Source organism: Oncorhynchus nerka, linkage group LG19, assembly GCF_034236695.1.
Source record: "Oncorhynchus nerka isolate Pitt River linkage group LG19, Oner_Uvic_2.0, whole genome shotgun sequence".
NCBI lineage: Eukaryota > Metazoa > Chordata > Actinopteri > Salmoniformes > Salmonidae > Oncorhynchus > Oncorhynchus nerka.
The window spans coordinates 19,997,557-20,021,590 of NC_088414.1; the positions used below are offsets into that span (position 1 = coordinate 19,997,557).

The following is a 24,034-nucleotide window of genomic DNA, read 5'->3' on the forward strand; positions in this document are numbered from 1 at the left end:
AGCCTGGCAAACATGTCATCAAATAGAAATAGCACACAAATCAAATAGAAACGCACCTGCTTCCTCAATCTCCCCAAAACTCCATTAACTCACCGCAGTCACAGAGCGGAGGGGATGAGGAGAGATGGAGAGGCTGTAAAAAAAAAAGATGGAGAAACATGAAGCGCATTGTTTGGCCATGAGCTCAAATGAGAATGAATCCATTGCGTTTTATATCATCCGTCTCTCTGTGTGTTAACAGTTAGCCGACATACACAGGATGATTTTCGGGACTTTTCCTATTTTGCCACGTTCATTGCTCCCCTTTTCCAACCCCTCCAGCACAGGAGAGATGGTGACGAAACAAAGCAACGTGAAGGAAAATCAAGACAACATTTTAGTATTGACAAAAACCCTTGCAGAGCTTTGTGATTACATGGGACAAGGAAATGATTCAGACCATAGTTGTCGCTTTGACTGCAATTTGACACTTGCCCCTCATGTGTCACCTAGGAATGCATTTGAGGAAAATGATTTAAACCTGCAATTGGTAATTACAGCTGCTATGACCATTGACTAACATGGACGATATCTGGTACGAAGGACCATGAAAGACCATAAATAGGAGTAAAAGGCCGCCTCAGATGGGTAGTAGAGTGGTGATACTGTAGGTAGACATTACCAATAAACTGAAGAGAAGTAATGATGTTTCCAACACAACAGACACACCGGTATGGTCAGGCAATAAAGATCTACAGTGCCTTCAGAAAGTATTCATACCCCTTGACTTATTCCACATTAAGTTACAACCTGAATTCAAAATGGATTAAATAGATTTTCTCTCACCCATCTACACACAATACTCCAAGTGATTTTTTTTTGTGTGGATAATTTAGCAAATGTATCTAAAAATTAAATACAGATATTCCTCATTTACATAAAGTCCCTTCAGAAGTATTCACACCTCGACTTTTCCCAAATTTTGTTACGTTAAAGCCTGCATTTAAAATAGATTACATTTGGATTTTGTTTGTCACTGGCCTACACACAATATCCCATCATGTCAAAGTGGAATTATGTTTTTGTAAATGTTCACAAATTAATCAAAAATGAAAAGCTGAAATGTCTTGAGTCAATAAGTATTCAGCCCCTTTGTTATGGCATGCAGAAATAAGTTCAGGAGTAAAAATGTGCTAAACAAGTCACAGAATAAGTTGCATGGACAAACCGTGTGCAATAATAGTGTTCTACATGATTTTTGAATAACTACCTCATATCTGTACAGGTCTGTAACGTCCCTCAGTCGAGCAGATCATTACAAACACAGATTCACCCACAAAGACCAGGGAGGTTTTCCAATGCCTCACAAAGAAGGGCACCTATTGGTAAAAAGCAGACATTGAATATCCCTTTAATTACACATTGGATGGTGGATCAATAGACTCAGCCACTACAAAGATACAGGCATCCTTCCTAACTTAGTTGCCGGAAAGGAAAGAAACCGCTCAGGGATTTCCCCATGAGGCCAATGGTGACTTTTAAACAGTTATAGAGTTATATTTCTGTGGAAAAAAGTATGGATCAACAACATAGTTATTACTCCATAATACTAACCTAAAGGACAAGTTGAAGACTAATTTGTAAAAAAAAAATATATATATAACATAATTCCACTTCGACATTATGGGGTATTGTGTATTAAATTATTGTTTTTTTTAGTAATACATTTTTAATTCAGGCTGTAACAACAAAATGTGGAAAGGGTTGTGAATACATTCTGAAGGCACTGTCTATAATCCTGGCAGCATTCTGTCAAGTGTCCTATCGTCACTTCCAGACATGGGGCTAAGAGCGAGGGCATCAGTCAGTTTATCAACAAATCATCTCAGCGTCTCTCTCAAACACACAAGATGCAAGTAACCTAAGCTGAACATTTAACACAAACGTCTCGCATGTACCAGCAGACTGTCTAACAATGTCACAAATGTCAGCAATGCAAAGCTTGGCACTGGTCCTGCCCATCTTAGTGCGGGAACCTGAGGTATTACACCCAGAATACTAATTAGAGAAAGAGGCGCCCTGCTGTAGTTCATATCAGCATTTGTAGTGTTATTACACCATACTAGGCTCCTCATTCCATCGCTGTGCCTGACCTGGTTACTCCCTCAGCTTCCCTCGGTCAGTCAGACAGTGAGGAACCAGGCGTGTGTGTTTACTCAGGGTCACTGGAGAACGCAGCCTGGGTGTCTCGGCCTTGCAGGCCTGGGGATGAGGAGAGGGGTTTTGGGTTCCACATATCCCCCATCAGTATGGCACAGCTGTGGTGGGAGATGGGCCACTCAGGCTAGGGCCCGGGTGTAAGGTTTTTGGGTAGGGTTTAAGACAACAGGGATGAAAAATCAATGGCTTGTGCGTGTCATGCATATCTGCCTCCGCACCGATGACTTGACGACTACATATCACCATTGCTACTCCCCTCCTTGCCTCGCCCTTTAGCCATCATTGCCTCGGAGTTAAGATCTAGTAGGAGACCTGTTGCCAAAACAGGATCTGTCAGCATTGCTCCATTGGCCCTTTGATACAGGCAGCCCAGACCACCTACAGAGCAGAGCTGAGAGACTGATCCCATGTGATTGGTGGATGGGGCCTTTTATGATGTGATGGCCAGATAGCACTGATGGCTCTTTTCTTCTTTGTCATCGGGGAAATACTGAGGGGGCGCCATGGCAAGGAAGCAGCACCTGTGCTAATCTCCACATCGCAAGCTGGAATGTCGAGACGGTGAAAGCAGTTGAAATGTTTCAACGCACACACACGAGGCAGATGCACGCACGCACGCACACACACACACACACACACGAGGCAGATGCACGCACACACACACACACACACGAGGCAGATGCACGCACACACACACACGAGGCAGATGCACACACACACACACACACACACACACACACAAGGCAGATGCACACACACACACACACACGAGGCAGATGCACGCACACACACACACACGAGGCAGATGCACGCACACGCACGCACACACACACACACGAGGCAGATGCACGCACACACACACACACACACACACACACACACACGAGGCAGATGCACGCACACACACACACACACACACACGAGGCAGATGCACGCACACACACACACACACACGAGGCAGATGCACGCACACGAGGCAGATGCACACGCACACACAAGGCAGATGCACGCACACACAAGGCAGATGCACGCACACGAGACAGATGCACGCACACGAGACAGATGCACGCACACGAGGCAGATGCACGCACACACAAGGCAGATGCACGCACACGAGACAGATGCACGCACACGAGGCAGATGCACGCACACGAGGCAGATGCACGCACACGAGGCAGATGCACGCACACGAGGCAGATGCACGCACACGAGGCAGATGCACGCACGCACGCGCACACACACACACACGAGGCAGATGCACACACACACGAGGCAGATGCACGCACGCACACACACACGAGGCAGATGCACGCACACACACACACACACACACAAACGAGGCAGATGCCCACACACACACACACACACACACACACACACACGAGGCCTGATGCACGCACACACACACGGCAGATGCACGCACACGGCAAATGCACGCACACACAAGGCAGATGCACGCACACGAGGCAGATGCACGCACACAAACACACGTGGCAGATGCACGCACAGGAGGCAGATGCACGCACACACACACACACACACGAGGCAGATGCACGCACACACACACGAGGCAGATGCACGCACACAAGGCAGATGCACGCACACGAGGCAGATGCACGCACGCACACACGAGGCAGATGCACGCACGCACACACAGAGGCAGATGCACGCACACACACAGAGGCAGATGCACGCACACACACACACACACACACACACACACACACACACGAGGCAGATGCACGCACACGAGGCAGATGCACACGCACACACACGAGGCAGATGCACGCACACACAAGGCAGATGCACGCACACGAGACAGATGCACGCACACGAGGCAGATGCACGCACATGAGGCAGATGCACCCAAACGAGGCAGATGCACGCACACGAGGCAGATGCACGTACACGAGGCAGATGCACGCACGCGCACACACACACGAGGCAGATGCTCACACACACACACGAGGCAGATGCACACACACACGAGGCAGATGCACGCACACACACAGAGGCAGATGCACGCACACACACACACGAGGCAGACACACACACACACAGGCACACACACACACACACACGAGGCAGATGCACGCACACACACACACGAGGCAGATGCACGCACACGAGGCAGATGCACGCACACGAGGCAGATGCACGCACACGAGGCAGATGCACGCACACAGATGCACGCACACAGATGCACGCACACACACACACACACACACGAGGCAGATGCACGCACACGAGGCAGATGCACGCACACACACGAGGCAGATGCACGCACACGAGGCAGATGCACGCACACACACACGGCAGATGCACACACACACACACGGCAGATGCACGCACACGGCAAATGCACGCACACACAAGGCAGATGCACGCACACGAGGCAGATGCACGCACACAAACACACGTGGCAGATGCACGCACACGAGGCAGATGCACGCACACACACACACACACACACGAGGCAGATGCACGCACGCACACACACACGAGGCAGATGCACGCACACAAGGCAGATGCACGCACACGAGGCAGATGCACGCGCGCGCACACACACACACACACACACGAGGCAGATGCACGCACACACACACGAGGCAGATGCACGCACGAGGCAGATGCACGCACACGAGGCAGATGCACGCACACGAGGCAGATGCACGCACACGAGGCAGATGCACGCACACACACACACGAGGCAGATGCACGCACACACACACACACGAGGCAGATGCACGCACACGAGGCAGATGCACGCACACGAGGCAGATGCACGCACACAGACGCACGCACGCACGCACACACGAGGCAGATGCACGCACGCACACACAAGGCAGACGCACGCACACACGAGGCAGACGCACGCACACACGAGGCAGATGCACGCACGCACGAGGCAGATGCACGCTCGAGGCAGATGCACGCACGCACGCACGAGGCAGATGCACGCACGCACGCACACACGAGGCAGATGCACGCACGCACGCACGAGGCAGATGCACACACACGCGCACACACGAGGCAGATGCACGCACACACACGCGCACACACACGAGGCAGATGCACGCACGCACACACGAGGCAGATGCACGCACACACACACACGAGGCAGACGCACGCACGCACACACGAGGCAGATGCCTGCACGCACGAGGCAGATGCACGCACGAGGCAGATGCACGCACGCACGCACACACACACGAGGAAGATGCACGCACGCACACACGAGGCAGATGCACGCACGCACGAGGCAGATGCACGCACGCACACACGAGGCAGATGCACGCACGCACGCACACGAGGCAGATGCACGCACGCACACGAGGCAGATGCACGCACACGAGGCAGATGCACGCACGCACGCACGCACGCACACGAGGCAGATGCACGCACGCACGCACACGAGGCAGATGCACGCACACGAGGCAGATGCACGCACACGAGGCAGATGCACGCACACGAGGCAGATGCACGCACACGAGGCAGATGCACGCACACGAGGCAGATGCACGCACACACACACACACAAGGCAGATGCACGCACACGAGGCAGATACACGCACACGAGGCAGATACACGCACACGAGGCAGATGCACGCACACGAGGCAGATGCACGCACACGAGGCAGATGCACGCACACGAGGCGGCAGGTAGCCTAGTGGTAAGAGCGTTGGACTACTAACCGAAAGGTTGCAAGATCGAATCCCCGAGCTGACAAGGTACAAATCTGTTGTTCTGCCCCTGAACAAGGCAGTTTACCCACTGTTCCCCAGTAGGCCGTCATTGAAAATAAGAATTTATTCTTAACTGACTTGCCTAGTTAAATGAAGATTACATTTTAAAAAATAAACATGAGGCACAAGAGGCAGATTCACACAAGGCACACACACACACACACACACACACACACACACGAGGCAAATGCATGCACACGAGGCAGTACGAGCAGAGGGCGATGCAGTACGAGCAGAGGGCGATGCAGTACGAGCAGAGGGCGATGCAGTACGAGCAGAGGGCGATGCAGTACACACAGAGGGCGATGCAGTACACACAGAGGGCGATGCAGTACACACAGAGGGCGTTGCAGTACAAACAGAGGGCGATGCAGTACAAACAGAGGGCGATGCAGTACAAACAGAGGGCGATGCAGTACACTTGTTTATACACAAACACAGGAATAGGATTACTCTCAGACAGACATACTCCCAAGCCCAAAAAGGCCTCTGATAGTCAGAAACAACGCCATAATTGAAATGCTTTGAGTAGTGGAGTCTAAGGACTGGCCAACATGTTCCTTTCCCACTGTAGGGAGTGGTGGCTAGTGTAACCCGGCCAAGTCTTATGGATCCCAAAAGGGTCACTTGTTTTTATGAACGATGAATCACCTGATGCAATGAGGGGGTGAAAAACAATCCGGAGTAGGAGAGAGAGGGCTATCAGACAAATACGGCTCACCACACAACAGGATGCTGTCACGATATCAGCATTGAGATATTATGATACCAAAAAAGAAAATACGAAGCAGACAACTCCATGGTCCTTTAAAACCTACTTTTGTCAAATATTGTGTGCTACATCAAAATAAACAAATGTGACAACATAAGTCAGTTTTTACCAACATTACGAATGTTTTCCTTAAAAAAAATCATATTTTGTTTCCTTTTTTCCCTAACTTCCTAGTATCCCAATATTAGTAACGTGACAACATGGGTGTGGGTGTCTTTCAAGTTATTAGTCGTGTGTACCTGATACACATGGTCTACATCGTACAACAACATGCTTTACTTGCAGGTTCCTTCTCGACAATGCTACAACAATAAGAAATAAGAAAAGAATATGAACATAAAGTAAATGGCAGTAAGATTTCTGCAGAAGTATAATACATTGAGGCACAAGTAAATCAGTAGTTTTCACAATTTTACAATAATCACAATTTGACTCAGACAACTGGCAATGGAGCAACATTTGATATTCCATTATGTTAGGAAGGTGAAGAACAGAAACGCCTAACTGATGCGTAAGGAGGTGAGTGGGTGGTGAGTGGGTGTGCACCTGTGTGGGTGGGGAGAGACGGGAAGAGGGAGAGACGGTTCTGTGACAGAACTGACCACGCCTGGGTCTCTCTCCCATTTGGTGACCATAGATACCCTGTTAACGGCTATGAGGTCCATCTACATTAAATAATACATGGTTAGTGGCGGCAGACTCAGTTCAGTCTAAACGAGGCCAGTTGTATACACTTAGCCCAAACGCAGTAAACAGGGCACATGCAGTAAATGCCTCAGCTCTTTTTACAGGCTATCGACCTTAATGAGATGTCCTGCAGATGTTTCTAGGTCTGGGAGGGAGAGGGCCTGCCTGTCCAGAGGTAGAGGGAGAGAATGGTTATTAGCATATGCTAGGAGACTGGGAGCTAGAGCAGAAGAGCCACTGGTTGGTTGTCTTTGTGTCTAAGTGGATCCAGATGCAGCCAGAATAGCAGAAAAACTGAAGAATAGAGATCTTCCGTTTCTAGGCAATTTCTCACACGGAATAGCCTTCATTTCTCAGAGCAAGAATAGACTGACGAGTTTCAGAAGAAAGTTTTTTGTTTCTGGCCATTTTGAGCCTGTAATCAAACCCACAAATGCTTATGCTCCAGATACTCAACTACCATAATTTCCAGACTATAAGCCGCTACTTTATTCCCACACTTTGAACCTCGCGGTTTATACAATGACGCGGCTAATTTATGGATTTTTCCCGCTTTCACAAGATTCATGCCGCCAAAAAACAGCACCGTCACATAATGTGACGTAAATCGAGCGCGCTCAAACTTCCCATCATTCTGATTACGGTAGTAATTTTGTCACCCTCATCATGGCAAAGACACGGAGAAATGCATATGATGCAGCTTTCAAGTTGAAGGCGATAAATCTGGCTGTTGGAAAAGTAAATAGAGCTGCTGCATGGGAGCTTGGCCTTAATGAGTCGAGGATAAGACGTTGGAAACAGCAGAGTGAGGAACTGACTTCGTGCAGAAAGACAACAAAAGCTTTCAGAGGGAAGAAAAGCAGATGGCCCAAAGTATTTGCAGCCACTCGACATCAGTGTAAATCGTGCATTTAAGGTGGCGCTCCTTGTTCAGTGGGAGGCTTGGATGACAAGTGGGGAGAAATCTTTCACTAAAACGGGCCACAGACGAAGAGCTTCTTATGGTCAAGTCTGCCAGTGGGTCCTGACAGCGTGGAGCATTGTCAAAAAATCCACTATCATCAACGGGTTTCGAAAGGCTGGACTGCTGCGTGTTGAAGAGGCAGCATGAGCTCAGCGGGGTATTTGCCTCCGGATGAAAGTGACGAGAGCGACAATGAAAACGATCCAACATCGGATGAAGCAATTCTGAGGCTATTCAACTCCGACACCGAAGGAGATGACCAGTGGTTTCAGTGCACAGGAGGAGGAAGATAGTGACCAATGACTTTCTTGGTAGGCTACTGTTTTAATTTTTGTTACAAGCCGTGTTTCGTTAAAGCCTATTTATTTTTGTTACAAGCCGTGTTTCGTTTAAAGGCTGTGTAAAGTTCATTTGTTTCAATGTACCGGTAGGCACCTGCGGCTTATTTATGTACAAAATACATATTTTTTTATAATTCAGTGGGTGCGGTTTATATTCAGGTGCGCTTAATAGTCCAGCAATTACGGTAGTCTAAAGAAGGCCAGTTTTCAGCTATGCTAACATAATTGCAAAAGGGTTTTCTAATGATCAATTAGGCTTTTAAAATGATTCACTTGGATTAGTTAACAAAACGTGCCATTGGAACACAGGAGTGATGGTTGCTGATTTACCTTTATTTAACTAGGCAAGTCAGTTAAGAACAAATTCTTATTTTCAATGACTGCCTAGGAACAGCGGGTTCAGGGGCAGAACGACAGATTTCTACCTTGTCAGCTCAGGGATTTGAACTTGCAACCTTTCAGTTACTAGTCTAACCACTAGACTACCCTGCCGCTGATAATGGGACTCTGTACGCCTATCTAGATATTCCATTTTTCTTCTTTTTTTTTTAATCAGCCGTTTCCAGCTACAATAGTCATTTACAACATTAACAATGTCTACACTGTATTTCTGATCAATTGGATGTTATTTTAATGGACAAAAAAATTGTCATTTTCTTTCAAAAATAAGGACATTATATAAGTGACCCCAATATATATATATATATATAAAAATTGGAAGCCATGAGCAAAATGGACATTTGTGGCCCCAGCATTCCAATAGGGGACAGAGGCATTAGGATTAAACATGCTGTGACTGGAAGGAATTTCTATCACAAGATGGAATTCACATCATAGGTAACAGGCTGTCCATAGAGAAAACAACAGCTGTGCTGCAGGCCTAGGCCAGGGCAGAGGGGAGGCGAGGTGGCAGAGAGAGAGAGCTCACACAGTGCATTCCTGCCCCGACTTAGAGCGTGTGTCTGCTCCGAAAAATGGAGGAGCACCAGAAGGAGTAGGGGATGGGGGGGATGGGGGCGAGAGTATAGGGAGAGGGGATGTGGAGCGGGGCAGAAGCTTTAAATCCTTGCTCTCTGCTCAGGCGGACTCAGAGATGGGCTGATGAGTGTTTTTTTGCACAGGATTCTGTTCTTGTTTTAAAAGCCGTCCAGAGGGCTCGCTGCTGCCCTGCCGGTTAGCACAGCGATGATGAAACACACTCCCCTGAGCACATTTCACGCAAGGCTTAAACTTATTCCTCAACTCCGAAGCCAGGCTGCTGGTGAGGTACTCCACCCCCCTGCTCTTACACCTCACCCAGCCCGCCTACGCCAGAGAGCAGTCACACAGAGGAGGAGCAGAAAGTGAAAATGATGCCAAATAAGATTAATGAAGTACGAAGACGTTACCACAATAACACACAGTTGATATGAAGTTCATAATGGAACATCAACATACATGCCTGTTGTTGTATAGCCTACCTGGAGTTAGAATACGGTGAGGACAGTATGACCTAACAAAACAAGTACAAGCCATTGACCTAGGCTAAACTATGGGAATCTGAACAATCATCAACCAGCCTTTTACAATGTGTTTATAACAACGACAAACACCTCGGCCGACATACCTCCACGATGAAAGGTTCACTGATGATTCAGCCTTGCCCTCAGGCTAGATAAAGACCCATCTGCCCTACAGCCTGCATTAGGTAACTAACAATTGTACCCCAGACAATTAGAAAAGCATGTGTATGCACTGCAAAATGTATACAATGTATTTATTCCATCACTGTTGGCCATTTCTCTAACCCATTAGCAAAGTAGCTCAGTCTTTCAAGTTCCCCCATCTAATTCATGTCACTATCATGACCTTTAGCCAACTCATTCACACGCACTAATGATTGGCTATCGTAGCGATTAGGCCTGGTTTATCATAATCATCATAACCCATGTTACCTTACATGATCAAATCTCTGAACTCCATAGCCACCAAACCGGTTTCTGCCACTGGGACCAATTGCCTCAGTGGTTCGCTTGATGGTGTTTGAGCAAGAAAACAATATGTCTGTCTATAATTGCTATGAAACAAGAGCAAGCGAGGGAGACAAAAGGAAAGTAAGAGCAAGGAACAGAAAGGCGCCTGAGCAAAAGAGAGAGCGAGAGAAAAACCAAGCTAGCAAATGAGAGAGTGAGAAGGGGGGGGGGGGGGGGTTGCACCAGCTATTTGAGAGAGGAATGCACAGGAGGTCACATTCCTGACTCTACTGCCGTGGCTTGCCCTATGTTCAACTCTCTCTCGCTGCAAACTAGGCAATACTATTCTAGCTGCCTCTGGAGCAACATTAATCACATGTTTATAGGCAATACTATTCTAGCTGCCTCTGGAGCAACATTAATCACATGTTTATAGGCAATACTATTCTAGCTGCCTCTGGAGCAACATGAATCACATGTTTATTGTCACAAGCTTCGTTAAAAAAACAGGTGTAGAGCAACAGTAAAATACTTACTTACAGGCCCTTCCCAACAATGCAGAATACAATCAAATATTTGAAATTTAACACGAGGAATAAATAGACAATGAACAATGATAGCTTGGCTATATACACAGGGTACCAGTACTGAGTTGATGTGCAGAGGTACAAGGAAATCTAGGTAGATATGTAAACATAGGTAGGGGTAAAGTAACTAGGCAATAGCAGCAGCAGCATATGTGATGTGTGTGTGTGTGTAAGTTTTGTGTGAGTGTGCGGGTAGTGTCCAGTGTGTGTTTGCATAGAGTCAAAAAGAGTAGATAGTCTGAGTAGCTAATTGGTTAACTATTTAACACACAAAATGCTTCACACTGGGCCAATTAATGAATAGAAAGGAGGGGTGGATGGGGTGTACAGATAAGACTGGTGTAGAGAACACTGGTGTACAGATAAGACTGGTGTAGAGAACACTGGTGTACAGATAAGACTGGTGTAGAGAACACTGGTGTACAGATAAGACTGGTGTAGAGAACACTGGTGTACAGATAAGACTGGTGTAGAGAACACTGGTGTACAGATAAGACTGGTGTAGAGAACACTGGTGTACAGATAAGACTGGTGTAGAGAACACTGGTGTACAGATAAGACTGGTGTAAAGAACACTGGTGTACAGATAAGACTGGTGTAGAGAACACTGGTGTACAGATAAGACTGGTGTAGAGAACACTGGTGTACAGATAAGACTGGTGTAGAGAACACTGGTGTACAGATAAGACTGGTGTAGAGAACACTGGTGTACAGATAAGACTGGTGTAGAGAACACTGGTGTACAGATAAGACTGGTGTAGAGAACACTGGTGTACAGATAAGACTGGTGTAGAGAACACTGGTGAAGAGGATATGCACCAGATGTCAAAACACCCCATTATGAATGGAGGAGGAAGTGCAAAACAGAGAAAAGCCAAATGAGAGATTTGGCAAGGGCATCCGTGTTCATTCACTGCCTTCAAACTAGGCTACATGTAGGCTAAAGGTGTGTGAACTCTGAGTCCGTGGAGTCTTGAGCTCTACTTATATTGACTGGGACTCAATTTGAAACGTGCAAAAGAGCGTGTTACTTGTGACAACATTTGTTTCAAAACCTCTCATTTGAATTATTTTTTAACTCAAATGTTATGGAGGATAGGAAACAAGGAAAGGAGACCATAAGAGAGTGTTGGTACCACCTGCATGCTGTGAACAGCCCCCTAGAGAGAGGGGACATGTCAAGCTGACCTAAAGGAGAGATTCACCATCTGTCTACACACAGACATACCTGCTTTAGCCAGTCATCAGCTAGGGACTAAATTGGCTTTGCTGACCACTCCTTTCCAGGTGGACAAAATGACTCATCGAGGAGGTGTTGCTCAAGCGGGGGCACAAAGGCCGTTACAGAGAATTGACAGTGCAGACTGTGGTGGGGGGGCAAGACGGCAAGACGGCCCTCCAACCACCTCCGCAGTGGGACATTCCAACATGGAAACAGATGACATGAGAAATGTCAATATCTACTTACCGGTAAGTTCCACCAGCTAGCCTAACTGTTCCAGAACTGTCAAAATAGGCATCAAAACTACATGCCAGCATTAGAATCACAAAACTACATTTCCTTGACCATTATTCTCTTCACCGTTCAAGAGTCAGAGTTCCCAACATCACATCAAGAGTCATAGTCTACGTATCATCCATCTAAACAGTCAGATAGTAAAACAGTAACAGAGAGTAATGTAGCCTAGTATAGGCCTATTTCCTCTGACACATCAGAGTGCTCTCTGTCTCTAGAGCTTGGCGACGTGGCCAGGACCAGGCCACCAGGGGCGAAACAGCTGGCCGCAGTGAGCGGCAAATCTTACCAGGAGGCGCCTGCTGCCCCCGTCTTCAGGACCCAAAGGGATCAGGGGGTAGCTTTTGTGTCTAGACTGCACAGATTCCATGAGTTCCAGACAAAAGACAGAGGGGGGGGAAAAAACAATGGGTGACTCTTCCATGGGCCATACATGATGAATGCAGCTGCTAGAACAGCCCAGGTCCCTGGCATAGGACACCAGGAAGTGGGGGTGATATCACAACAAGCCTGCACTAGAGGGGGGTAGGCTTACCAATGCTCCTCATATGGAGAGACTGGAGAAGTATATCCCGGCTATCATCAGAAGCAATAGTCTTCCAAATTAGATCATGCTACCTATAATTTAGTGTATTTTACACTAAGTCTATAACATTTGAAAGTTTATTATCTCACTGGCTCATTGACCTAAACCAATCAAGTAGGCCTGCCTCATTAGATTTTTCCATGGCAGGTGCATTAGTTGGTCTATAAAAGATGTACAACAGCCAGTATGTTTCTTATGTTAGTCGACATGAATCCTGGAAGAGGCCAAGATAAACGCAGGAGGACCATGTCAGACTAGCTTGCAGCACAAGAGGGCAATAACCTGGAAAGTCAGTCAGGAACCTGGGGGAATGGCCTCCTCACTCTGCTCACTTCCCTTTCTGCTCTACAATCTCTATACTAGACCACACGCCTCTTTCCTCCTTCCTGTTTCAGGCTTGTTTTTGAGGGGACAAAGGGAAAGAAAACAGAGCATCTCAACTGTCCTTTAGGTACATTTACACAGCATTTCCACTTCCTGAACCCCCGCAAAAACCTCCCAGCAGGCAGCCGTCATGCCTTGGTGCAAGCGCCCTTGAGAGGAAAAACAATAGACGATACGGAACTACGGCAATGATCAGGTAACAAATGACAGGCTTTTAAACCACTTCTTGTTATCTGAATTGCAATATTACCAGGAGTTAGAGGAAATTAGGTAGGGAAGACCAACCTACTCCAATTACTCTCTAGAAGCCCAACTCTGATGTTCTTGGGTGGTGACACAGTGGTGCAGAGGGGAGACAGGTCTTTGCTTGCCCTGCTCTGCCTCTCTCCCTGGCTGTGTGCGGAGGTCTAAACCGGCCTGGTGAGAAGCTTTGCGTAGGCTAGCAGCTCACTAGCTAGCGAAGGCGTCCCGGGTAGAGCAACATGGATGTGAGTGACTGAGTGCTGACATCACCCTCCTCTCGCAACATGACTCACGTCACCTCGTAACCTGACTGACTCATTGCAGGAGGAAGGAGCCAAAATCTATAATAATTCTGCCACTGACCCTTTGCCGGAGATCACTCCAGTCCTCCTCTCCATTTACTGGCAGCACCTTTAACTTGCATCCTTACACTTTATTGTTACGCAAGAGGCCTCCGAGTATCTATCCCTGCCGAGACAATCGCTGTATTTAAAAGACATTCAGTATCACTGGCATGCAATCTGATTGAAAAGGAAACGTTGTCAACAAACAGGCTACCAAATCAAAGTTTTCCATACAGAATCCCTGAAAATGTTTACGCTTAATATGTTTACACAGTGCCCCTGTGAAAACAAGGAGATGCACATCCTGGGGCGTTTCCAGTCAACTCGGCCTGACTTTCAGTCAAAGCAGGCCATTTACTCTTCATATCACCTGTTGCTGTTGGTTGTCTCCACTAGCCTACTACGGTAAGCTTCATCTGAAAAGCTGAGGAAACACAAAAACTGTCCAACCCACCAATAACTGGAGTACAGTGATGAAAAAATATATAAATAAATTGACATGTCAATTGACATCACAGTGGGATATTATTCATCAATCGCCATGACCAAACACTCACACGACCCCTCTCGCACAAATCAATAATGCTGCCCACAGAAGATTGAGCAATAGTGTGGGCATACTAGCACGGTCAAACGATTGCGAAGGGAACTTCGATGCAGGCCCCTTAAAAACGGTGCCTGCCTCATCACAGCCCTGCAACCTATATCCCCATCGATCATAAAAAGCTTGACCTTCGGGGTGAAGAAGCATGATGAAACCAATCACGACCAAACTCTACTGAACTGTGAATGAGGAAGAGGTAAGTAGAAGCAGATTCGGAAGAGAAGACAGGGAGAAAAGAAAGACAATATATTGTTAATGACCAAAGTAGGGGTTGGGTACAGAAACAGTGTGTTTTTACCGTGCACAGCGAACACGTTACAGTGATGGGCTCCATGCCGTGATGACTCCCTCTTCCCTCCCTTGATGAAATTCAGCGCTGGCAGACTCGGTCTCCTCTGGTCCCCAACAAATTTCCCCGGCTGCTGCCCCATAAGGGCAGGGTGCCAGGCCACAGCCGGGTCACCAAACTGGGCTCTCTCACCACCTGGGTGTAGGGAACCTGGTGGGTAGGAGATGGAGAGCAGGGACCCCCTCCGTGGTGCGATTTCCCTCAGTCAGTTTGGCCTCTCCTGGTGCGGTGATGACTGGAAAGTGGAGGCGGCGGGAGATGCTCACTTCTGCATCCCACCACTGACACCAATGAAGGAGTTCTGGATGGAGGTCAATGCAATGATGAATGGGCAGGCTGGTCCTTATTACTCAAATTCCTCCCTCTTTATCATGCATTGACTGCTTTGGTTGTTTCTGTTACTGTTAGAGAAGGTCTCTAATGGCACTTGTGGATTTTATTTGTAAAATGAAGGCAGTCAGAAGAATACTGGAGGCCCAATCAAAAGACATTAATGTTGATCCAAGGACTAATCGTGATGACTTACATTCATCCAGCATGAAATAACATAATGCAGGCCTAAGCCACTACTGTGCTCCATTGACATGGTTGCTTTAAAAGTAAAGAGGACTCGAGAACAACTGAGAAAGCTACTATCAAGATGGGGAACTACACAGAATCATAGAAAAGGCACAATTCCTACATTTACCAGCTGAGCTGAGAAACCTCAGTTCCATATCTGGTCAAATGGTTCATAGAGTTAGCAACCGCGGTAGACAGCTACAGGCACCAATCCTGGTCGTCCCAATACAATATCTCTGCAGACACTGGTCATATAACACTTGCCTAGTCAAATACCGGCTACATGTTGTACAACAGTTGTGATCATGTCAATACTGCACATGGCCCTGTGGCAACTTCCTCCTAGACTACAATAACTAGATATTATGTTCTCTCATTGTGCCCTTTAACAAACGTATTGGTTTTCATCTCCATCCAATCCACTCATTTGACAGGCCTTAAAATGTATATTTGACATTTAGCTCGTTTTGCTGTCAGATCCCTCTGTGGCCATCTCTCGTGCCACACTTAGACATGACAAAAGGCACTAGTACGGGGCTAAACTGTGTTTGATGAGCAATCGTGGGAAACTTAACTAGTTCGCATGACTTAGATGATAGCTTTCTGGTAAAGCCAGTGGCTAATATAAAAGGTTTAAACGCTCATTCAATGTGCTAGTTTGCAGACAACTGAAGAATGTTATTCAGTAGCTTTGAAGATGCATGAGTGCTCGTGCAACACTGTTTGTTGGAATGCTAGTTACAGCTAACCGTGGAGCTAGCCTTGCTTGCTAGATGGCGTTCGAGAACCTGGAAACACACATCGGAACAGTCAACATCTGTCGAACTAGCTAACTTGCTAATAACCAACGATAACTTCGGACTGAGTACGTTGTCGTCTCGTTTGAGTCAATAGTGACAACATTAATGAAGTTTTGGCTAAATGTCCACCCAACCCTTGGTATTCAATTATTTGTCAAACTTCCGCGTCCACCGTTCTGCAGAGTTTATCTCCAGCAGTGCATCCCGACCCAGGTACTTTAACCAAGGCGCAGACTCCAAACTTCTCAAGCCAGCCAGTGTGTTGTCAGGGAGTTTTCGCAGCTCCTTCTCAACAAGTGCGAATAACAAGCCCGTCGTTTGTATCTCCCTGATACCTATACTTATTCATAGCTCTTTCGATAAATTGTGTGCAATTAACTTCGGTCGGATAGTCTCCGCTGAGGCAGCCATATTATTTCCGTAAGCAAGGTGGTTTGCTAAAATATGGGTGGGGATACGTTTTACGTCAGAGCGTGCGTGGGCAAGTAATTAGGGATGGGGCCCACACAGACACATCTCTTCTGTGTTTTTGATGGGACATGCTGAACTACTCTGTAGTATGTCAATGTGGCTAAAGTCATAGACTGACATAAAATCATTGCAAAGTATCAACTGTTGATAAATAGCAGTTTCACTAAAGGTAAAGGGCAGGCAGTAGAGTTGGTTTCATGAATCAAAAAGCTGTCCTTACTGACTGGAGTCGTTTCAACTCATTTTCGGGAAATAGGAGTAAACAAAAAAGAAATAATCAGCTGAGAACTTTTTGGGATGGACATAGAGGGGCTGTCTAAGATTCCTCCACAAGGATCTCTCATACTCTCAGAACATGTGCCCTCTTGAGGTAAGATCGTCTTATTGGGGAAACCTCTAATTAGAAACACTACTTGCAAGCATGATTATATCAAGTTCTCACACACTGATAGCTTGAGGCATGAACAGCTTGGTATTTATTTCTTACGAGAGTAGTTATTCGTACAAAAGTACAACATTATCAACATTCCTCTGACCTCCTCAGCCATTGCACCAGCAGCTCTATTGTAAAAAAACAAACATTTTGGTTCCCCGAGCAAAAACCCTGTGCTTACCCAGGAGCACGAGTACAGAACATTACAAGACTGCTTCCGACCGTTCTACGACAGATGCCGGGAGCTGATGCTGTCGTAGTCCATGTGGGGTCAAACGACATCAGGAGGCCCAGCTTGGAACGTCTGAAAATGTATTTTAAAGAACTGATTCTAGCACTGGAAGATTCCAAAAAGCAGTCAATCATTTCAGATCGACTACCATTGTTGGTCCATGGGTGTGAAAGATTCAGCAGACTACTGGCATTACACACCTGGCTAAAAGATTACTGTAGCTCTGTTGAAATCACTTTTATTGATAACTTTGACACCTTCTGGAAACAGAAGATACTCTACAGGAATGACGGAGTTCATCCAAATCATCTTGGCTCCTGGACTCTGTTCAAACATTTCAAGGCTGTGTTGAGACAATGACTTATCAATGACCCAAAACCAGCAACCTGGTTCAGGTTATCAGTCAACCTACCAGGGTAGTTAAACAGCAGAGGAATGAAATCATCAACATGTACTGATCACATCTATACTAAGGCTGCAGAAATTTTATTTAAAGCAGTATCCAAATCCATAGGATGTAGTGATCAGCTGATGTACGAAGGGCTATATAAATAAATTTGATTTGAAATACATTTGATTTGATAGTGATCACAATATAGTGGCCATGTCTAATATATATAGTGTATACGAGATCTTACAATAAGTTTTGTAGTGATTCTTATGTTGATGATGTAAAGAATATTTGCTGGTCTGTGGTGTGTAATGAGGAGCAACCAGACTCTGCACTTGACACATTTATGAAATTGATTATTCCAGTTACTAATAAGCATGCACCCATTAAGAAAATGACTGTAAAAACTTTCACCATATTAAAATTAGTTCAGTTCACCTTAAATTAAGGGACAGACGTAAATTAATCCTTTAATTTTCAGAAATGACTGTCGAAGCAACACAATTACTAGGGATTTACAACGATGGTGAAACTTGGGAGACAATGTGGGATTAAGTGGGTTTAAATCTTCCGAGAAGTGACACGGTTAAATAAGGGACAAGTCAAAATGCGGCATGTTTACACTTTAGCAAGCCTTTATTCATATTAAAAAAACATCTGATTTATTGAATGCTCCATGTGGTCTTTTTTAAAGAGCACTTCATTTAATACAACAATTCAAATGCAATATTGGTGTACAATTTCTACTTAAAATATCAAAGGGACCCGGGTATCTTCTGGTTGAGAGTGCAGACCTTGGGCGGGGGTTCAGTCCCTAACACAGTTAAGGCCTTGGTGCCTAGACTTGGAATGCAGGGAACACCAACCTTCCATTGTGACAAGGTCACAGAAAGGTTGCATCTCTAACCCTCCTGTTCCACCAGTTTCTGACGCGTCACCATCACAATCTCCTCCATCACCTCCGGTTTTAAGATATCCTTGATCTAGAAAGACAGAGAGACAGGTAACTTTATATGCTTTGTAAACACTTTGAAATCTGATGAAAGGTGCTAAAAATGCAATCATCATCATCATATGAATGGCTTGGATGGCTATAGATTGTGTGTCATGCAAAATAGCTTGCCATCGTGTCCCTTTTAAAAATAATGATCTAACTGAGGCACAATGAATGGAAATGTTTGCTTCTCTCAGATCCTCTTTCCATTAGCCAGATCAGTACAGACAGCGTTACCTGGTGTGGGAGTGATGACTCGTAACAGTAGAGCACACTGGTGTCATACAGCAGCACCTTGTGTGCCCCCAAGGCCAGCAAGCAGTTCCTTAACCGCGAGATCACCTCCCGATCAGAGAGAGAGACCGGCTGAGAGAGGGAGAGGTTACAGTGAGGTGAGCCGGAAGACCATGTTGAGAAAGGGAAACAGAAGGATTGGGGTAGATAATATAGTAAAAGTCAAACAGTTATAAGTCTTGTTGAAAGATAAGTACAAATTCAAGTAACACTTCACATTATCTACGTAGAAGTTGGATCCCTTGTATTTCTCACTCGCATCTCTGTAGCCCCAGGCAGCTCATACCTCCAGACTGGTGTAGTATCCTCCAGCCTCCTCGTCCTGCTGTCCTGGGGCGGGGTACAGCCACACAAAGCCATTGTTGCCCAGGATGATGGAGGCCCCACACGGCAGGTTGTGGAAGTGGGTTTTCTGTCTCTTGATGAGAGAGGGAGATAGCTGCACAAGAACTCCTTGCCCCAGCTGATGTGATGTGGTTGCAAATTAATAAGTGAAGAATATGAGGTCAATGATTTTCAATCACTTTAAAAACCATAGAACATCAAAATTGTTGATCACACATTGGGTAGTTCATCTTAGCTACCTTTCCGTACTTTAAACTGCGGGTGTGAAGAGAGAGTGCTCCATCCGAGAAAACAGACTGTACCTCTGCCTGAGAGAAGAGCTAGTCAAGGACAATCTTGACCATAGTCACATACAAATGATGGAGCAGATAGAAGTTAATGCATTCATCAATGAGAGAATGACACTTTCTAGTAGACGGTAGAGTAAAAAAAAAAAAGGGAATCTCAAGATAACAAAGATTCCATGTATTTCAGTGTAGTTCGGAGGGTAGGCTGGATATGATGAAGGCAAAAGGGCCCAGGTTACTGGTTAGGGTCAGATCAGAGGATACACTGATGAGGTCCCCCTCCTGAAGGTAGTCTCTCATGGTGAGCTCATCTTCTGCTGACCGTCTCCTCTAAGAAGGACAGATATAGACATAGAAAGATGGATTTATGGTAAGACAAAGAAAGAAAGAGAGAATAATGTAAATAAATATCCAAAGACGTTTGACCAACAGTGTCATAACAATATGCTTGCACTGGGTGCTAAGAGGAAGAGAGGACCAAGCACACATTTACCCAAAGACAATTCCATATTCCCAGATCTAAGTTGTCTATTCCACTCACCAGCTCTCCTCCGGGCAGATTGACAGAAGACAGCAACAACACAGAGTCCAGTCTGGAGTTGGTCTCCACCTTCCAGCGCTTCTGTTGCACCTACAAACAGCAGACAAACACTAAGCTCCAACCAGGAGAAGCACGATCACCCCAAGTCATTATTAGCCTTACTGACCGTCTCACCACCTCAAATGGAAACATACCTCTGTGATCCTTCCGACCACCACATCTCCAACCTCCCCATTGAACCTGGGAATCAGAACAGATAAAGATGGCAAAATTAATCAATAACAAGTCATATAGTTTTTTATTTTATTTTTTACATACCAACTTAGACTGTGATACAATAAGAGCAGATGCTGCACAATGGAACCGTTGTCTTCAACATAGAGTCAGTAGCTAATCACTGTGGTAAATCTAAGCCTACAGACATTACTGTGGCACCTGGTCCACTTACCTGGTCCTGAGCGGCCGTACACAGACGAGCTTATTCACCCTCTCCACCTCTCCTGCCACAGAGGCTGTTAGTTTTTCTTCATCCATATAAGTCCCATGACCCCTAGAATGAAAATCAGTTTGGTCTAATCATGACTCACTCAATATCCACTTTCAATGTCAATGTCATGTATACTCCAGACTCCGACATTGCTCGTCCTAATATTTATATACTTCTTAATTCCATTCTTTTAGATCTGTGTGTATTCTTGTGAATTGTTAGATATAACTGCACTGCTGGAGCTAGGAACACAAGCATTTCACTACACCTGCAAGTACATCTGCGAAATATGTGTATGCGACCAATAAAATTTGATTTGAACACAATTCAAATTACCTTGGCAGAGGGGGTATGATTCAATGAAGAGAAACTTGAAATTGTGCAACAAATATTAACAATAGTATAGTATAGTAATAGTATAGAAAAGATAGTATAGAAAAGATTGTTATATGTTCTACCTGGAACTTGTCAGTAATACATATAGCAGTAAATATACTTACAAGATTCATAGAATATTATTGTAATATCTGACATATGGGTATTTAACATTTAGACATAACAGAAATATTGCATGTATTATATAAGAAAAAACATACAAGAGACATGAAAGCGAAGCATTCTAAAAGGTGTCACATACAGTGGGGGAAAAAGGTATTTAGTCAGCCACCAATTGTGCAAGTTCTCCCACTTAAAAAGATGAGAGGCCTGTAATTTTCATCATAGGTACACTTCAACTATGACAGACAAAATGAGAGAAAAAAAATCCAGAAAATCACATTGTAGGATTTTTAATGAATTTATTTGCAAATTATGGTGGAAAATAAGTATTTGGATTAGCTGTCACAACGTGCCATTGGAACACAGGAGTTGCTGATAATGGGCCTCTGAACGCCTATGTAGTTTTGCTTTTCTTTCAGAAACAAGGACATTTATAAGTGACCCAAAACTTTTGAACTGTAGTGTATAAGGAAAACACCTTAAGGATCCTTATTACGGATTACTTATTCGATTTTTGTATAAATAATCTTCTGCCATACAAGATTCTTATTTGATGTTCATTATTATTATCCATACGGGACGTCAATCTGGCTAAATAACCTATGAATGGAGTGAATAGCTACAGTACTGTACAAGTGAAACATGCAGAGTATTATGCACTAACAAGTGAGACCTGACATATCATGTCAACATCATATCTAACGTTAGCTAGCTACCTATCTAAAGCAAATTAGGCAAACAAGACGTGGATTAATATTGATTTACAGTAAAGAGAAAGGGGGGGGGGGGGCTCAGACTCAAATTTTATAAAATGGGAGCAGCACTCGTGTACTCGTGAGGTTCATACTAGCTTGTAGACAGACATACCTCATAAACCCTGTATCTGATGTAATCACATCACCGGGCACAACTAGATCTTTCCCATCCAAAGCAGACAGGGAGGGTGATAACGATACTTGTTTCCGAAAAGTTGGTAGTCTCATGTCCGCAGCCATGTTTTCTGTCTTCTGTAAATTTAAACGGCGCATGTAATTGACGTCACTGATACTTGGCCATTCAGAATGTACCGAAGACGATTTCCACAAAATCCAAATGTCTCTCGACATTCATTCATTTTATAACTTATTTTCACAATATTTCAAACGGCATGAGTAATAATGTGAAACAGACAATGCGCTGCTTTGCAAAAAAAAAACATTGTTTACGTAAGGATGCTAGTTTTCTTTAGTGTCTTGCGCCATCATGTGGACTTGAAGCGATAGCATTTCTCACTATCATTATGTGTAGAGGGCAATAAATAAATAACAGAAAATCATAACATTTTAACATGGAAATAGCTGTTCTATAATTCAGCCTACAGTAGTAGCCAATGTGTGGTGTTCAAAGTAGGCCTAAATTCCATGAGACTTTCGAAAAGGAAGTGACTGAAAATGTTGTGTTGTTTGATGCAAGAAACCACTTTACAAAATAAAATGCGTTATTATTCCCATACCATTATTACAGAGAATCAGACAAATTATGCTACCCTCTGCCTATTGGCTACTTAGCTGATTCAAGCCTGTCCCAAAATACAACACAGCCCCTTTAAGACAAAATAAAGCTCTTTACCTGACTAGCTTTTCAAAGATTGATAGAAATGTTCACGTTTTGTGCTCTTGTAGGAATAAATCGCTCCCCCATTTCTGACTACAAATTATCTCTAACAGGGCTAATAATTCACTAACTAGCAAAGGATATGAACAAATGTGCACACGTTTTACATGCAGCTCTCGCTTTGATCTCAAAACAAGCCATCACTCATCACAGCTCATGCTGTAAACACAACCCAGTTCACAGGGAACAGCACAGATACATATATGGCAATGGTCTATTTGCATATTGGCCTACTGCAGCCCTGACTGGTTATGCCCCACAGGTCTGTGTAGAGCACGGCCAAGATGTGCATGTCAATGCAATAGAATCCTACCCCGATACTTTCTGCCTACAACAGCATCTCTGGCATTGTTAGTTTTGCATACTCTTGCATAGTTTGTTTTGTTTTGCATTGAAAGAGGCTAATATTGCATTGATTTGATTACAATTTCCACAGTAAAGGGGGTAACTCGGGGACATCTCTAGAAAGTTGAGTGAAGTTCAATCTCATGCTTCTCTGCTCTGGCTGATATTTCTTCTGCACAACATGGACTTGACAAAGTGTCGAATGAATTCCACAGGGATACTTGCCCACGTTGACTCCAATGCTTCCCACAGTTGTGTCAAATTGACTGGATGTCCTTTGGGTGGTGGACCATTCTTGATACACACAGGAAACTGTTGAACATGAAAAACCCAGCAGCGCCGCAGTTCTTGACACAAACCGGTGCGCCTGGCACATACTGCCGTACCCTGTTTAAAAGCACTTAAATATTTTGTCTTTCCCATTCAC

General features: G+C 45.2%; 2 protein-coding genes across 2 annotated transcripts in view; both read right to left on the reverse strand.

Moving 5' to 3' along the window:
- Positions 1–17,067, reverse strand: part of LOC115101169 (tyrosine-protein kinase ABL1-like) — a 58,409-nt gene extending 41,342 nt beyond the window's left edge. The window contains 1 exon segment of the mRNA XM_029620444.2: positions 15,225–17,067. Within this exon segment, the coding sequence (XP_029476304.2) occupies positions 15,225–15,357 (133 nt within the window). The 5' untranslated portion in view covers positions 15,358–17,067.
- A 1,708-nt stretch (positions 17,068–18,775) lies between these two features.
- Positions 18,776–22,652, reverse strand: LOC115101170 (exosome complex component RRP4-like). Its single transcript, XM_029620445.2, has 9 exons — positions 22,477–22,652; positions 21,073–21,174; positions 20,819–20,864; positions 20,625–20,714; positions 20,348–20,413; positions 20,036–20,104; positions 19,738–19,914; positions 19,395–19,523; positions 18,776–19,146 (listed from the first exon to the last, which is right to left on the reverse strand). Exons 1-9 carry the CDS (start codon positions 22,635–22,637, stop codon positions 19,066–19,068), a joined length of 921 nt encoding a protein of 306 aa, XP_029476305.2. The 5' UTR covers positions 22,638–22,652; the 3' UTR covers positions 18,776–19,065.
- Positions 22,653–24,034: the final 1,382 nt, after the last annotated feature.

Coding starts and splice junctions, on each gene's coding strand:
- LOC115101170 (XM_029620445.2), bottom strand. CDS start 22,637: ATGCGCCGTTTAAATTTACAGAAGACAGAAAACATGGCTGCGGACATG. Junction 20,865..21,072: donor GTACGGCCGCTCAGGACCAG/GTAAGTGGACCA, acceptor TCTGATTCCCAG/GTTCAATGGGGAGGTTGGAG. Junction 19,147..19,394: donor AGTCATCACTCCCACACCAG/GTAACGCTGTCT, acceptor CTGTCTTTCTAG/ATCAAGGATATCTTAAAACC.